The sequence below is a fragment of the Thamnophis elegans genome, chromosome 13 (genome assembly GCF_009769535.1).
Source record: "Thamnophis elegans isolate rThaEle1 chromosome 13, rThaEle1.pri, whole genome shotgun sequence".
Taxonomy (NCBI): domain Eukaryota; kingdom Metazoa; phylum Chordata; class Lepidosauria; order Squamata; family Colubridae; genus Thamnophis; species Thamnophis elegans.
This window is the reverse complement of record NC_045553.1, coordinates 17,943,876-17,960,502: the sequence shown is the minus strand read 5'-3', so window position 1 is coordinate 17,960,502 and position 16,627 is coordinate 17,943,876. Positions and strand designations below refer to the sequence as shown.

The 16,627-nt window shown below is 45.8% G+C and overlaps 2 protein-coding genes across 4 annotated transcripts in view; one reads left to right on the top strand and one right to left on the bottom strand.

Annotated features, from left to right (window-relative positions):
• The window catches only part of GGT5 (gamma-glutamyltransferase 5), a 45,009-nt gene extending 40,603 nt beyond the window's left edge, over positions 1–4,406 (top strand). Inside the window, exons 10-12 of the mRNA XM_032230027.1 lie at positions 1,803–1,915; positions 2,427–2,537; positions 3,409–4,406. Coding sequence (XP_032085918.1) covers positions 1,803–1,915; positions 2,427–2,537; positions 3,409–3,555 — 371 coding nt within the window. The 3' untranslated portion in view covers positions 3,556–4,406. The remainder of the gene's footprint in view (positions 1–1,802; positions 1,916–2,426; positions 2,538–3,408) is intronic.
• Positions 4,407–6,134: 1,728 nt separating this feature from the next.
• The window catches only part of GGT1 (gamma-glutamyltransferase 1), a 31,016-nt gene continuing 20,523 nt past the window's right edge, over positions 6,135–16,627 (bottom strand). For 2 of the 3 annotated variants that reach the window (XM_032228726.1, XM_032228725.1), the window contains exons 9-14: positions 15,281–15,417; positions 14,889–15,073; positions 14,122–14,249; positions 9,033–9,145; positions 8,022–8,135; positions 6,135–7,615 (exon numbers count right to left, since the gene is read on the bottom strand). In XM_032228726.1, the coding sequence (XP_032084617.1) occupies positions 7,472–7,615; positions 8,022–8,135; positions 9,033–9,145; positions 14,122–14,249; positions 14,889–15,073; positions 15,281–15,417 (821 nt within the window). In that variant the 3' untranslated portion in view covers positions 6,135–7,471. Of the gene's footprint in view, positions 7,616–8,021; positions 8,136–9,032; positions 9,146–14,121; positions 14,250–14,888; positions 15,074–15,280; positions 15,418–16,627 lie in introns of those variants that run through there. The other variant, XM_032228728.1, reaches the window with a different exon arrangement.

The following is a 16,627-nucleotide window of genomic DNA, read 5'->3' as shown; positions in this document are numbered from 1 at the left end:
CCCTGAAGTCCCTGGTCGAGGCCCTGGTTGATTTGGCCTCCTTCCTGGAGGCTGCCTTCTTAGGGGCCCTGGCCTTGTCCCTCCTCACTGGGGATCTCCCTCTGGGAACTGGGGAAATAGCCCTGGATGACCCCTCCTCTGGATCCACACCCCCTGGGGCTCTGGGCCTGGTGTCTCAACTTCTCGTCGCCTCCGCCATTACTCACAGTTAGAAGATCACCACCTCCTCCTCTCTGCAGCCGGCTGTAAAAGCAGATTCTGCCTCCCGAGGCTTGAATCCGCTCCCTTTCTTCCTCGCGAGGTTTGTGGCTTCAGCTGCCGGCAGGCACAGCCTTGGATTACCCCCTGGATCACCGGCGGGGTAGAGCCTGGGAGAAGCCTCTTCCGGCTTCGCTGGTGCCTTTTGAGCACTTTCAGCCTCCGTAGGGAGGTTGATCACGCGCTCTCACATGTGCTCCAAGATGGCAATGGGGCTAAGATGGCGACCGCTGATCTGCGGTCCGATCTTCTGCTGCTGGGTTCGCAGGGACGATCCTCCAGAGATCCCCGGGCCTCCAACGTGGTCCCCGCTTTCCTGAGGCTTCGGAGCTGCTCCGATCCTCTCTGCCACGTGGAGGTTGCTTCCCCTTTCCTGCGCCTAGCCAGACTGATCAGCGCGAGGCTTTTCCAGCGGCGCTTGAGCACGGTGGAGGAGAGGTGAGAGAATTAAAGGAAAAGCCTTGCTGGAAAAAACAATCCTTGCTAGAATCCTGAAAGAAAAAACTCCTAAGTCTTCGAAAAGAAGGGAGAGTCAGAGAAACACTCCTTTCAGGCCATAGACTGAGGTTAATCTGGGAGAGTCGGAGGAGGTCAGGAAGTGTGGCTCCAAAAGATTAATACCTCAGTCTCCAATAGGCAAGAAGGCTTGGTTAATACCCATGTGTTACTCCTCCCATGCCTTCTCTTCGGAAACCACTAAATTCAACCCTGCGCTATAAAGATTATCTTCTATCAGCTAACAATCAATTAATCAATTATTCTTTATTGATTAGCCCTTGGGCCATATCAAAACACCAAGTTCCAGAGACAAAAACTACAGTTTAAAATGAGATTGAAACAGATCACAATTTAAAATGTAAATGGAATAAAATACAATTTAAAATATAATCAGAATAGAATGCAATAATTTAAGATACAAATTAAATATGCTTAAAATTATATTACAATGTCACTCCTACGTCTACCCCGTCAAGTGGTCTTTCCTACAATCTACCATGTTTTGCTGCACCAACTTTGTCCTTATTTCCATCAACTTTACAGTAAATTTGACAATCCATTTCACCAACTGCAAATTAGTACCTAACAAACAATGTTGCAAAAAGCGCTCTTTAGACTTAGGGGTACTGGTATAAAAGGTCCTACCAAACTGGTATTCCCTCAAATCTGAGTACAGGGGCCAATCAAAAATTACGTGGGATATTGTTTCGACTTCCCCCGTCTCACATAAACAGACTCTTTCACTTGCAGGGATCCCCTTATACCTGCCCCAAAGCATGTGTGTTTGAAGTTGGTCCAATCTCAATTTGGAAAAGAATCTCCTTATGACGGAGATAAAGGCGAAGTTATATATTTTTCTATTTTAAAAATTTGTTTGTTTACTGATAACCAGGGGCAAACTTTTGCTGCTGTCACTTGTGCAATGTCTGATTGTGCACTTATGTCCTTAAATCTCTGTGCAATCCAAGTTCTGATCTGCCTATGATCGTGCTGCTGCCAGTTTAAAGGAACCTATCAGCTAACACTTTCTCCTGTTGTCCCCCCAGGAGAGATGCCTCCCTCGGCCATGACTCCGTCCATTCTTCTTTCTAAAGATGGGAGGTCCAAGCTAATAATCGGAGGCTCAGGCGGGCCCCTCATTATCCCTGCTGTAGCCCAGGTAAGCCATGAAAGCCCACCGCCATGTACAAGAGCCGCCCTTGGAGATGGCCCAGGACTTTCATTAATGAACCCCACCACCCGCAGAGTCCAGTTCAAAGCCTTCTTCTACAGCTTCCCCTCCGCCCCAACCTGGTTCTTTTCTTCCATTTCTGTGATTTTCTTGGAAGAGGTGTTCTCCTCGGCTGAGATGTGGCCAGAGGAAACCTTCAGAGCAGCCTGGTGGGATTATTTTCCCCACAAAGTGTCAAGTTGTAGTCAAATTTCTATGCAGTCAAATCCCTTTCAATTACAGGAAAATGAAAACTGCTGGGGTGGGGTGGGGGGCGAGAAGCATTTGACCTTCTGTGGCTGGATGGAGCTTTTCATTTCAAGCAAGGAGAGGGCGTGGGGCCAAAAACTACCTCAATATAATGCAAATAAATTGCATGCACTGAATTGCTCCCCGTGACTATTCCTTGGCTTCCATGACGATACTCCTGGTGGGTTTATCAAATGACTCTCTGTTGCAGGCCATCGTCAATAAGTTGTGGTTTGGGTACGAACTGGATCAAGCCATTGGAGCGCCCATCCTCTCTGCCACCAGAGATGGCTCCATTCAAGTGGAGAAGCACTTTCCACAGGTGAGACGCTGGCGTGCTTCTTGGGTCTTCTCTCTCTCCTGCCTCCTCCTCCCTCCCCTAACTTGGTGGTGAGGATCTTGTGTCCAACACAAGTCTCACAGCAGCAAGGTGGGTGAAAACGGTCGTCTTGGAGAAGAGAACCATCCCTGCCATTATTTGCCAGCCTTGGACAGATTCTTATACCATGAAGGCTGTGCGGGATTCCTTCCCCCATTTCATTGTGGGAGGGCATCCTCCTTTCTCCTCTTAGGTTAAAAAGAGAAATGGAAGATCAGCCACTTGTTTTAGGAAGGGTGGGGTGAAAGTGTGGAGGGACAATTGTGACACAGAGGGAAGAGGAGGGCCATCCACTTGGATGAAGAGGTTTTCGAATAGCTCCCTTGTCTATTCCTTGGATGGAAAAGTCCCCGATAATTCAGAAACTTAGGTTGAGGTACTTTGGGCAGCTGTGCACAGTCTCTTCCTGTCTTGGAATTCCTTGTCCAGCTGATCTTCCCAGGCTCAGATATTAGACTCTCCAAGTCCTGATTCTGGGATTCACCACTGTCTCTGAAGACCCCCAACAAAACAGCATTTACCACTTCATGGGGCAGCCTGTTCCACTGGCTTATGGCTTGTCAGGAAGCTCCTACTATGCCTGGCCTGAGCCTGCTAAGTTTTAGTCCCTGCCTCTGGTCCTGCCCTGTGGGTCGATAGAGAGAACCGTTCTGCACCTGCCTGGGAATGGCCAGGCAGCCTCCTCCTGGAGGGTCCTCCAGGCTGCCTCTTCCCACTGCCCAGGCTCCCTTCCTAACATGATGGCCCACACAGCAGTGCAGGCAGCCTTTGAAGGGGGTGTGTGGGGCTTACTGTTGCCTTTTTTCCTCTGCAGAATCTCACAAGGGCTTTGATCTCCATGGGGCACTCAGTCCATCCTGCAGAGCATGACATGAATGTGGTGCAGGGCATCTCCCAGGAGGGTTTCTGCATCTTCCCTTATTCTGATCGGAGGAAGTGGGGAGAAGCCTCCGGCTACTAGAAGCCGGGAGAAGCTCTGCTAAACTCTGCAGCAACCTGCTCTCCTTCTCGGTCAGGCCTCCGCAGAGGCTGCTGCAAGGAACTTTGGATGCATTCCTATGCAAACCACACACACACAAACACACACACACACACACACATGGGCCAAATGGAGGTCTACATTTCTCCTCCATCAGGCCTAACTTCTTGCTGCAACTGGAGTTTATATCCACACATGGGCGAGAGATTCGTCCTGTAGAAAATCTGAGCCACAACTCTTGTCTCCCGTGAGTCCAGAATGTGAGGAAAAGGTCTGTTGGGCTAAGCCTTCTTGGAGTAGTCTCTTCTCTGTCCTGAGATGATGTCCTCTGTCTGCGGCTGATGGAAGCCAGGGATGCCCAGTGAGAAAGACCGAGACTGGCATGACGGAGGCTTTGGTCTTTGGAAGGAACCCAGGATTCTCCTGCAAATCCCCTTTGGTGCTACAAAGCGAGTTATCCAAAGAGAGCAGATTCGCTGCAGCCGGTGGGACGGGAGTCCTTCCAAGCTCAAGGCTTTGGACGAAGCTTTTGCCTGGCAAGGCAATGAGCCAGGGGACTGGGGCAACCATCTCCCCCAAGAGTTGAGTAGGGCCTGCTGCCAAAGCTGTGGAGAAGTTTGAAAGCCCCTTGGAACCCGGGAGCCATTAACCTTGGATGCAGTTGCCTTTTGTTTCAGGCTGGGGGAGGTGGAGGTGGCTGGGTGCCCTGAGCTTTGCCCTCCACCCACCCTGGACACCTTAGAGCCAAAGCCACAGCAGGAGCTTTTCCTGTTCTTCTTTCTAAAAGTGAAAGAGACAGTCTGTTGTGTTCCCACCTGCTGATTGTTACTGTGATGGGGGGGAGGGAGGGGGGAGGCAAGGAATGGGGGAATTCCACTAGGAATGGGAGAGACATTCTGGATTATGACCTTTTTAAAAAATGTATTTCTTCATGCACACATTTGTTCTATAGAAAGTTTAAAGTATATTTTCACAAATTATTTGTGGGTCTGTTTCTTTTCAAATCTCATGGCTTTGCTTTTTCTTTTCAAAGCCTCCCAACACAAAGACATATGGTTTTAGGTTGAGATTTGTTTCTGGAGGGTTTTTAAGGATTGCAATTTTTTCCCACTTTCTTTGGTCACAGCGCCTTTTAACAAGCCCATTCCAACCACCCTCCCCTTCCAGAGGAGCAACATGGGCAGCTTTCCCTTCGGCCCCTTTTGGCAGGCGATCCAGTGCTTGTCCTTCTCAGTGGGACACCAATGGGTGTGTGTGTGTGTATGTGTGCAATGGGCAACTCACCCTCTGGGGCTCCAGTGGGCCAGCCTGTTCATTGTCTTGGTTCCACACACACCTCTACCCATTTTTGTGCTGGAATGCACTCACTTTCTTTATTGGTTTCCTTGATCCCAAAATGGGTGCTGAGCTTCCAGAAAGCCCAGTTTCTAGAAGACTGCCCATCTTGATGCCGAAGGAATGAATGGAGACCATGAAAAACCCTGTCATCAAAAGAAACTGATTACTGTATACTGCACAGCCGCATAATTTCTGGTCTCTTTCAGATAACTGAAGAAACTTCCCTTGTTTTATTGTCCCAACCAAATTCCATGGATTTGGATTATCTTCAGCAAGTTTTCCTCTAAAGAAAATCTCTGAATTAACCTCACCTCATTTTTAATGGGAAGGATTATAATTAAATATGAGCTACATTATATGAAAAATAAATCATAGTGTCAATGCTTCCATCTTTAGTCAAAGAAATGATCACTTCTCTCAAATGGAGTCAAGAGTCCTCCTTTCCTAAGGACTTAGCTAGGGCAAGACTGACACAGAATAGAATAGAATAGAATAGAATAGAATAGAATAGAATAGAATAGAATAGAATAGAATAGAATAGAATAACAGAGTTGGAAGGGACTTTGGAGATCTTCTAACCCAGCCCCTTGCTCAGGCAGGAAACTCTACACCACTTCAGACAAATAGCTATCCAACATCATCTTAAAAACTTCCAGTGTTGGAGCATTCACAACTTCTGGAGGCAGGTTGTTCCACTGATTAATTGTTCTAACTGTCAGGAAATTTCTCCTTAGTTCTAAGTTGCTTCTCTCCTTGATTAGTTTCCACCCATTGCTTCTTGTCCTGCCTTCAGGTACTTTGAAGAATAGCTTGACTCCCTCTTCTTTGTGGCAGCCCCTGAGATATCAAAACACTGCTATCGTGTCTCCCCTAGTCCTTTTCATTAAACAACACATACCCAGTTCCTGCAACCGTTCTTCATATGTTTTAGCCTCCAATTGCCTAATCATCTTTGTTGCTCTTCTCTGCACTTTTTCCTGAGTCTCAACATCTTTTTTACATCATGGTGACTAAAACTGAATGCAGAATTCCAAGTGTGGCCTTACCAAGGCATTCTTTACTTTACTGTTATTGTACATACAGACTATACATAGTTTACACATACAACGAAATTCACATTACACCCAGAGACCAGGCCCAACACACATAACAATCCCCAAACACCCCACCACCCACCACAAAATTATAAAGTGGTATTAACACTTCATGTGATCTTGATTCTATCCCTGTTTATGCAGCCTGGAACTAGTCTCATTGACATTTCCTCATCACACTGGAGAAAGGCATTGTCAAGTGATAGGTCACATTTTCCAAATTGGACCTCCCAGTTTACTGATGAATGGTGAAGCCAAGGCAGGAAGGGTTATATGACACAAAAACCCTTCAAAAGAAACAAAATTTAAAGTGATACAGAGAAATAGATGAAATGCAACAGCCACAAAGCTCCTTACTTAGAAAATGATCCATCAGATGCCCAGCATAAGATGGGGAAATACCTAGTTGGTCACAGACTTGCCAAAAAGATATTGAAGGTTGACTAGAATCTGTTCAAAAAGGACATGCAGTTTTAAGCTGAATGAATAGTTTTCTCAATGACGGGAAGTAATCATCTGGTTGTGATATCTGGGCATGACACTTGAGAATGAATGAAAATATTAGAAACAGCCATGTTACACTTAGCTATTTTGAAGTAATTTTCTTTTTGACCCTGGCCCCATTTTGGTTGGCACCATACCAACCCTTTGGCTTCTGCCGTGGGTAGGGGATGCCTTGCCCTGGGAAAGGCCTGGCCCTCTAGAGTGCAACCCCACCCCCACCCTCTGGGATGCCTTCCAGCCCACTGTGGCTTGGGGGAGGGTGGATTGGCCCAAACAGTATCTGGGGTAGCTGAAGGGGTCACAGCTGGCAAAGGAGGGAGAGAAGTCTGTCTGTCTCCCAAGGCTCACATCTTCTCACATTCCCTTGCTTGTCTTCTGAACCAGGGTCAGAAAGTGGCCCAATTATCAAGTTTCCTTGCACCTGGACAAAACACTGTCTTTGCTGACAGCCCATGTGGAGACCATCGCTTCTCACCCCCTCCAACAGTGACATTTGGAGGGAGAACCCATCACTCTTCTTCTGCTGGGTGTAGAGTGCCACCTGCTGACCCATCTGGAGAGCCCAGTGGAAGCAACCAGGATGCCTTTTCTGCCACCAGAGACACCAAGCTACAAAATCCACCTCAGGTTGCCTGGCTTTCTCCAGGAGGCCTGGACAGCATTTCCTGCATTCATCAGGGGATCCACCAAGGAAACAATGAGCAACAGGATTCTGTGGATCCTTAAGAAATGCCAAAGCCAAACTGATGTCAATGGCTGGATTTCCCCCCTATCCCTACATCTATAGTGTTTGCCAATTAAGTAGTGCACAATTGTCCCATGGTCATCTCATTATCCTATGTCATTATAAATCTACCCCATACCCCATATCGGTGAGACACTGAATCACTTGCTCCAGAGATCTGTAGAAAGTGGTGGGCCAGTCAAGCTCGGGCTTTCTGAGCAACATGTAGCTGGCCAGCTTAGTATCCTGCTGGGAAGCCTCCTTTGCGGGAATCGGAGGCTGCAGCCCAACCGTTTCCAGTCCAGAGAATGGCCTGCACCACAGCGCCTTCGTTGGTCCTCTTGACTTCGTGTTTCCTTTTCACCAGGTCGTCTTCAATTTCCTAGACCCAGGAAGGAAAAATCAGGTTACACATTGTTATCTTCAGGAGATCCAGGAGCATTTCCTCACGTCAAGCTCTTTTGCCTTGTGGGGCAGAGATGACTGTGCTCAGTCAAGAGGCAGCTGCTCCCAGCGATGGTCTCAGGCATGTTCTGTCACAAGTTACCTGTCAACTGGATTGGACAATGCTAGTCCTTGGAAGGGCCCTTGAGCTGAAGGGAGAAACTTACTTCACCCAACCTGAGGCTCTGCATGTGTTTCAGAATTACAGTCTTGCAATTCCCCAGCTGCCGAACTGCACAATAATGTGACCAAGGTGGGAAAGACACTCCAGGGAGAGAATCCTTCCGCTCTCAAACCATTTTGGGCTAAACCCCAACCCGGCTCCTTCTGTTATTAAAACAGACCTTTGCCACATCCTCCTCCAGAAGTGTAGCCAGGGGGAACAACTGGTTATGAACTCGGGGCTCCTCTACAGCAGCTTTCACATCATAGCCAAGCCACAGGGCATTTACGATGGTCTGCACAAAAGAAGAGGTTTGGGATTAGGTCTAAGCATCTCCTGGCAGGACTGAAGCTGATGTTCTTTCCAGGGATCCATAAATCCAGGATGAGTTGGGAGAGACCAGAGAGGCCTTAGCTGGTCAATGAAATGTCTTGTCTTGCCAAGGAGCTTTGAGGTGTACTCGATCATTGCTTTAACCAACAACTGCTTCCCCTAAGAGGGCAAGATGGAGAAGAATGGAAAGCTCAACGCCACCTAGGAATTTCAACATGGGGTGAATTGAAACTTTTTTCAAGGTCTGCAATTCCAATTTTACAATTCAAACTGTCAATTCTGGGGGGCTTTCAAATCCAAATGTAACTTTAGATGAGAGACACCTGTCAATCTTTTCTCTCCATCTTCCTTTCAACTCCCCCAATCCACAGCTGGAGCTAAACCCAAGCATAAATATTCATTCTACGGCAAAGAGTACAAAATTGATGTAACTAGGGCAGTTAAATGTCCTCCCTCCCTCCTTCCCTCCCCCAAAAAGACAAAATCTAGCACAGCTTCAAAGTTAGTCTGAGTGGAAAACCTGGTGAGACTTCCAGGCTTCTCCTTTGGAAGCTGCTTCTCTCTCTTTCTCTCAAGCCCCACATAGATCCCCATCACTGGATCTATTCAACCCCATTTGCAGACTTCAAGTAACCTTCCCTCCTATTGCCAGGCTCTCCTTAGAAATCCTCCACAGTTGACCTATGAAAATCTCTGGTCCTACCCAGAAAAGGAAAGGAGTCATAGAGGGAGATGCCCACAAATTACCCTGGTGCCCATGAGTACTGCCTGTCCCCGTTCAACAGAGAATCTACAGGGTCAGGGTTCCTTGAAAGACCAGAACAAGGTGGTCTCCCTCAGCCTACCCAGCATGACCCACCAGGGCTGTTGCTGTTGTGATTTTTGTCCCTCCAGAAGCACCGACCACCATCCTGACTTTGTTCTTCTCATCCACCAGGATAGTCGGACACATGGATGAGAAAGGTTGTTTACCTGTTGGGGATGGAGCCAGGTGAGATGCATTGCTGGACACGATCCTTGAACATGCCACTTAAACCACTAGCCAGTATAGTTGTAGCAGTAAATATCCTGTGAATTATGGGCTGGTTCTCATCAGCCCTTCCTTTGCCCTTCCTGTACAGGTGAGAGCACATGGGAGGGAGGGGTTGGCCAACCAGCATCTTACAAATGTGACTTCTCCTTGCAAGAACGGCTGCATTTCATCACCCTTGACAGAGTTCTTGCTGTGTTTTTACAGACCCGCAAGGCTCTTTTCTCTCAGGCCTGCAACAGAACTCCCCTTGGGCAAGTTCCCAAGCAGGGCTTCTTGTTACTGGTCTGGATGGCTGGGACCATGGCTGAATTAAGTAGTCAGGGTTCACACTTCTCTGCCTGCTGTCACTCCAGATTCTGATGCGGTAGTTGGATGATTGGGTAAGAGCTGATCATATGGGCTCAAGTGGAAAATGTTTGGAGCACTAAATCCTAGGAGAAACAGGGAGGAGCCCTTCCCACAATCTTTCCCTTAGTGAGCTGCTTTCTAGGCAATTTCATAGCGCTGTTATCCCTCAAATGAACCTCAGATACAAGTTGAATCCCTCTGTTTTGTAAGCAATGCAACTTAGAGGGAATCAGGGGACCTCTAGAGGGCATGGCAATGAACACATGGCAGTTGCTCTCCCCGAATCAGGGAAAAATCTCCTCTGCCATAAAGGAAGAACATGCAATCCCCATGCTAGAGCGACCCCTTTGGAAAGGGGGTTCTGATGCAGCCTCTGGAGGATCAGTTGGAATTGAGAGTCTGTGCTGTAAGTAAAGTTCAGACCTTCTGAAAGGGCAAGCAAAGACTAAGCAAAGAGAAAAGCAAAGGCTTTTGACCTATGAAAAGCAACCATTGCTAAACCCCAGGGCTTTTTTCCCTCTATGTTATGGCGAGGAGAAGTGGCAGTCTAAGGGCTGCCACGAAGCTGGGATAGCTGAACATCTAAGAATTGTGCTGGAGTGAAGTTGGTGAACAGTGTCTAGAACTGGGTGAGAAGAATCCTTTTTATTCAAATTTCAACCTCAAAAGAATATCCAGGGAAAGAGAGACTCACAACTATTTTTAAAAGTAACAGCGACCTAGCATTTTGAAATTTTTTTTTTAAAAAAACAAAGGATAAAGAATCAAAGGGAAGAAGGCAGAAAAATCATTACAAATACAGAAAATTGAATTTTTAAATTGGACCGGCATCATGTCAGATAAGCATTTTAAAATGCTGGACCTATTTACTTAAAAAACTGAAATTTGATTTAAGAGTGCCACCTGCTGACAAAAGAAAGATATAACACATTCCCAAAATCTTGGAAATATTTGGCTATTGGAGATTTAAATGAGAAGAAGAAAGGTATTATTATTAAAGTGACCCCTGAAAGCTACAACACAATTGAATTTACAGAGAGATTAATGAAGGTTCTATTTTTGGATTACCCAGAAGAACAGGTTGATTAGCTTTGGGTTATAAAGATTTATGACTATTGAATTTTTTGAGAAGTGACTTTAGGTTTGAATATATGGTTATTGGATTTTTGGACAAAAAAGTAACAAAATAAAATTAAACAAGATGCTCCATCAGCAAGGAATGAGGGGAATCTGTGAAGAAACTGTGTAGATAGCTCAGAGTATTAAGGATACTTTGACAAGAAGCTACAAGGCAGAGGTGGGTTCCTACCAGTTTGGAATGGTTCGGCCGAACCGGTAGTGGGTGGTGGCCTGGTTGCTGGAACCTGCAGTAACCCAGGCCTGCTATGCCCCCAACTGGTTCTCTGGTTCTCTTGTTTTTTGCTTCTGCACAGAACACTTTTATTGTATTGTGCATGCGTGCGCAGCATGTACCAAATGCATGCAGCATGCACCAAGTGCGCACAGCACACCCATGAGCAAACTGGCAGTAGTGCCTGACAGAACCCAGCCCTACAAAAAGGAGATTATGAATAAAAGTCAAAGCCTAAATGAAGAGCTGGAACATATGACACCAAGGACAAGGAACCCGGGAAGAGGAGTAGCCAATTGAAAGAATAGCTGAAAAAACAAACCAACAAATAAAACAAGATGACAACAAGGAGATAAAAACAAAAATAATAATGACTGATGAAACAAGCTGAAGGGAGAGTATTTTAAGGAAAGTAAAAGAGAAGCTGGAGTTGCAGGAAGTCTTTTTGGGAAGAGAGGTGGGGCAAGAGTAGATAATTTGAAAATTAGACAATGGAATAGGGCAAAGAAGGGAGAGACGTTCAAAGCAATTGGCCAAGAAGTGGAAGCAGATAGAGATAAAGATCCAAGTGTGGATCTTTATCTCTATGAATATGGCAGGCAAGCTAAGAAACAAACAATTAACGCTTTAAGAGAAAATGTATAGAAAGGAACCATTTTTAAATATAATAGTGGTATAACTAAAAGTTAGAATAGGGATGGAAACTAGGGCGAGGGTTAAGGGAATACACATTTTTATATAATAAGATGGAGTAATAATAAGGGAAAGGTAGAACGAACAATGGTAGTATTAAACATATTTGAATAATATGGTGATTGGCATAAAAATAACATTGAAATATTGAACTATTAAATAATGGAAGATTATAACTTAACATAAATATGTATATTTTTATTAGAACTATATAAGTTTGTTAAATGTAATAAATATGATTATTAATATTCTATTTGTAGTAAAAGGAACAATACCTAGAATATGGTGATTGGCATAAAAATAACATATTGAAATATTGAATAATTAAAAATGGAAGATTATAACAACATAAATATGTGTGTTACTATTAGAACCATGTAAGTCTGTTAAATGTAACAACTATGATTATTAATACTTTGTAGTAAAAAATGACACTTAGACTATGGTGATTGGCATAAAAATAATATATTGAAATAGCTAAATAATGAAAGATATAATTCAACAAAAATATGTGTACTATTACCAGAACTATAAAAGCTTGTCAACTGTAGTAAATATGATGAATATTATTTTTTGTACTAAAATGGAAGACACTCAGGTGCCACACTCTTCCCGCATTGATACGTTTGTAAAAAGTAAAATAAAATAAAAAACTTGAAAAAAAGAAACAGAAAATCAATCGTTGCCAGAATACTGGGAAGAGAAAAATATCTGGAAAGGAATTAATTTGGGGGGGGGGGGGAGGGATAAGGAAAAAAGTAAAGCTTAGTGGGTGCCTGAAGGACAATCTCTGGAGCCAACATAAGACAGGGCTAAGAACAAGGTCTGCATACATTTTTTTCTACCAGTATTGTTCTAATCTGTATCAAAGACCTGTTGTCCCCTTGGAGAAAATAGATGAATATCTCAGAAAGCAAAAGGATTACAGGAGAACAAAGGGAATTGATGTATGGACCTCTAACAATCAGAGAGTCTCAAACCAAGAAAAAGGCTTGGAGCCCCCAGGCTGTATTATTGTCATGCTCCAGAAAGCAAGGACCTCCTTTCTTCCCACTCAACCTCTCTGTCTTTGCTCTGCCTGGAATGTGGTGCCTCCCAGCTGGGAAGCCGGACTGCATTCCTCCCTAAGGATGGGTGTTTTGAGGAGGAACTTAGATAACCTTTACAGAGACCAAGGGACTCTTTCTGGATACCAGGAACTTGGAAAAGAGGACAGGACATTAACAGGTAAATAAGGACAAAAATGACTTCAGTAAGAAATTACAGATCAAAATCATTAATGAATTACCTAGAGTTATCTTGAGGCAATCAATCAATCAATCAATAGTTGTTCACAATGATTTTAGCTGAAAGACTAAAACTAATTTTGCAAGAATTCATTCATGGGGTAAGAGTGGGTTTCTACTAAAAATGGTTGAAAGATGTTAGAACTGTGTTGGATATTTTGGAATACTTGAACATAATAAAAAAAAACAGATGCATTGGTCTTTTTAGATGCAGAGAAGGGTTTTGATCATTTGAACTGAACTTTTTTTGTTGAAGGTTTTGGAGAGAATTTATATTTCACAGACAGCCCAAATCATCGCTAATGAAGATTTAGCTAACCCATGTGAGTTTTTTAGTCCTTGAAATATTAAACAGAGATATGAGAGAAGATGATAGGGTCACGGATTTGAAGATGAAGAAAGAGGTACGAGCTGTTGCAGGTGGCTTGGTTTTGATTTGAACAGATTCTTCAAAGGGAACTGAACTTTGAATGAATAAATTAAAAGAATTTGGAAGCTTAATCAACAGAACACAAATATATTAATATAAATATAGTTACAAGACCCTGTTACATGACCTATTGTATGGAATAAATATAAACTCAGGTTTTGCTCCAAAATGCCGCTTATGGTTGACCAGAAAGTGCTCTTTGAGTTTTGCATGAAACAGAAAAAAGGCACATGATTTTTGGTTTTAAGAATTAAAATTATGATTTTTGTAATCATAGGATAAGAGAGATTTGTTTTAATTGTATGTATAATTGCTGCAAAGGAAATGGGAAACCTTCCTTCCTTCCTTTTTTATCCACTGCTCTTAATTAGGTAGTTTACATTAGTTTTTATGTATTTTGTAAAACTTCAATAAACATTTATTTTAAAAATGTGCTAGGGCTAAGAAGCAGGTCTTGATAAAAAAAAAACCAGAGAAGAGTTTCTGCAGTGAAAGGACAAAAAAGGTAATCTAAGCAAAGCTTCACACAAAAGAATGTGGCTGCCATCTTGACTTTTTTGACAACCCACTGCAGACCCCCAGGACCCCCAGGAGAAGGGAAATGGCAGTCAGCTCAGCCTGACCCACTCCCTGGAAGGAGTGGAAGCCTTTCCATGGATTGCCTCTTCTTCCATGGCTGCAGAGGCACAGGGAGATCAAGGAACTGAGGGGAGGCAGAGGCTGCCTGGAGGAGACCCTCCCCAGAGAGGGGTCTGGACTCTGGAGGGGCCAGATCCTTTGCTCAAGCAGCAGGTGGAGAAGCCTTACCTGGAGCAATGAAGTTGGCCGCCGAAGGGGGGACGCCGAAGCCATTCACTATGTGTGGGGAGCTGAAGTCATCCATCTCATTGTTGAAGATGATGCCATTCACAGGGGAACGGAGGTCGGAGCCGAAGCTGTGGAGGCGGGCGAGAGAAAGGAGGTCCATACAGCAGCTCCTCTTTGCACCCAGCTTTCCTGCCACCAGTTCCTAGAAATGCCGAAGCTCCAAGGCCACGGGGATCCTGCTGCCCCTGCACAGAGCCTGGACATCACCAGCCCTCTTCCCAAAAGAAGCTGCCGGGGGCTTTTCCACCCAAGCGTAGCAAAGCGATGCCGGTGCAGAAGCCGGACTGACTGGCATGCAAAGGCTTGGGGGACACAGATGTTCCCCTACTTCACAGCTTGTCTAGGTGGGGAAGGAAGGCAGCAGAAGGTGGGGTGGTGCCAGGACATATCTGGAGAAGGAGCATGTCATGCGCCCCCAGCCAATGCAGGAAGGGGGGCAGGGAAAAGATTGTGGGGAGCAATGGCAGATGGCACAATGGAAGTGGGACTGTGAAGAGATGGGCAGGGATAGGGCCCTTGGCTTCTTTCCAGACTCCACAAGCCGCTCCTCCTTCTCGGCTTCCGGAGCCTGGGGCCTGTGAAGGAAAAGCCATGATTTGGAGAAGGGTCTTCCCAGAGCCCCTCAGCTCTAACCCTGCTGGGAAGGGCAGGAGCCTCTGAGCTTGGCTGAGCCTGTCTCCAGCAGCCCCTCCATCCTGGAGTCTCACTAGTGGTTGATGGTGCTGGTGGCTGAGACTGCGCTGCCGTCCTCAGCTACGACCGAGACATGGGACGTCCCAGCATGTTCCGGAGTGTAGTAATCTGGTTCATAATAGCTGATGTTATGGGTAGTGTTGGTGATTTTGCTCCGCAGGTTATCGGCAAAGGACTCTGATGTCATGTTTCTGATCACCTAGATGGAAGAACGGAAGAGAGATCCTACAGGGAAAGGCAAGTGATCATTCACAGGCTGATGGCCTTCCTTGGGTTTCTCCTGAGGAACTAATGGGACAGCCAGCTTGTCTCTCAGCTCAGGACCCCAGCAAAATTCAGTGGAGTCACTTGGCTCTGTTTGGCTGGGAGGAGGGTAGGAAAAGAGCAGAGCAGGGCATGGAGCTACCTCTGTGAGGTTGACAAACGCAGGGTCCCCGAGTAAACTCCGCTTGGCGTAGGCAAAGCGGAAAGCCTCCAAGATGCGATGGTACGTCCAGCCCTTCTCTTCTGGAGTCCGGGTGCTGTTCTTAGAGAACCGGAAGCCTGCCGGGAGATTGAGCACAAACATCAGGCATGTCAGGGTCCATCAGCCACCAAACTCAGAGGTTAGACCAGCCAAGTGTTGCCACTGGTAGCTCAAACTTGGATGAAGACAGTAAGTTGATGCAAGTTTTCCATGAGATGGTAGGAAACGATGGTTGTAGCAAGGATTATCTGAAGCAAACCTGGCTGAGAAAGATGGGTGGGGAGGGGGAGGTTGAAGAGGAGTGTCCCTGTAGTCATTGGGGAAACCTGGGGAAATGCTGGAAAGAGTATGTTAGTGACTTGGGGTTTTCCTGGACTCACAATGCCTGCTGGAACACCAAATTGGAGCCATAACTGGGAGCTGTCTTCATTCAGCCCTGACCGGAAGTGAAAAGTAGCAACAGTGAATGCAAAGGTGGATTTGTGAGGCTTCTGACCTGAAAAAGCATAGGTAGAAATGAACAACATTTGGGAAATCGAATGTGGCTGCTGTCCTACATTCGCTAAAGAAGACATGAATGTTTATTACACCTTCTTTGATTTAGAAAACATAGACAATAAATGTGAATTATGGAATGTTTGAGGTGAATATGGAGGTTGATTGCTGTAGAGAAGTGATGGCGAAGCTTTTTTTCCTTGGATGTCAAAAGTGCAGGTGCGCGCAATAGCGCGTGCCAACCCCCATAATGCAATGACCCCTGCAGGCCCCACCCCAGCGCATGTGCACGCGACCTCTGTGTTGGTGCTTGGTGCTAGCAGGCCTTCCTGAAGCCTCCTGGAACCAAAAATGGGGTGTGGGGAGGGCTGCCGCAACCTGCCAACTCCTGCACATGCGTACATGTCTCCCAGCAGAGACCCAAAAATCAGCTGACCGGTGGGAGGCGTGCACATATGCAGTGGAGTTGACCTGGGCGATAGCTCACATACCCGCAGAGATGGCTCCCTGTGCCACCTGTGGCATGTGTGCCATAGGTTGGCCATCACAGCTGTAGGGGATAAGTGGAACATGACTAGTGGGAACCCTGTGGAATGAAAGGAAATGTCAGAGGTTGAGCACGGAAGAGAAACAGAAGGGCATATGGCTGATCTTGAGGTTGGATAAAAGCACAAGCTTTGGGGTGGGGCAACACGTGCGTGTGTGTGTGTGTGTGTGTGTGTGTGTGTGTGTGTGTGTGCATGAAGGCGAATGGGTGTGCCATAGAGAAGAAGGGATCGAAAGGCCTGAGCG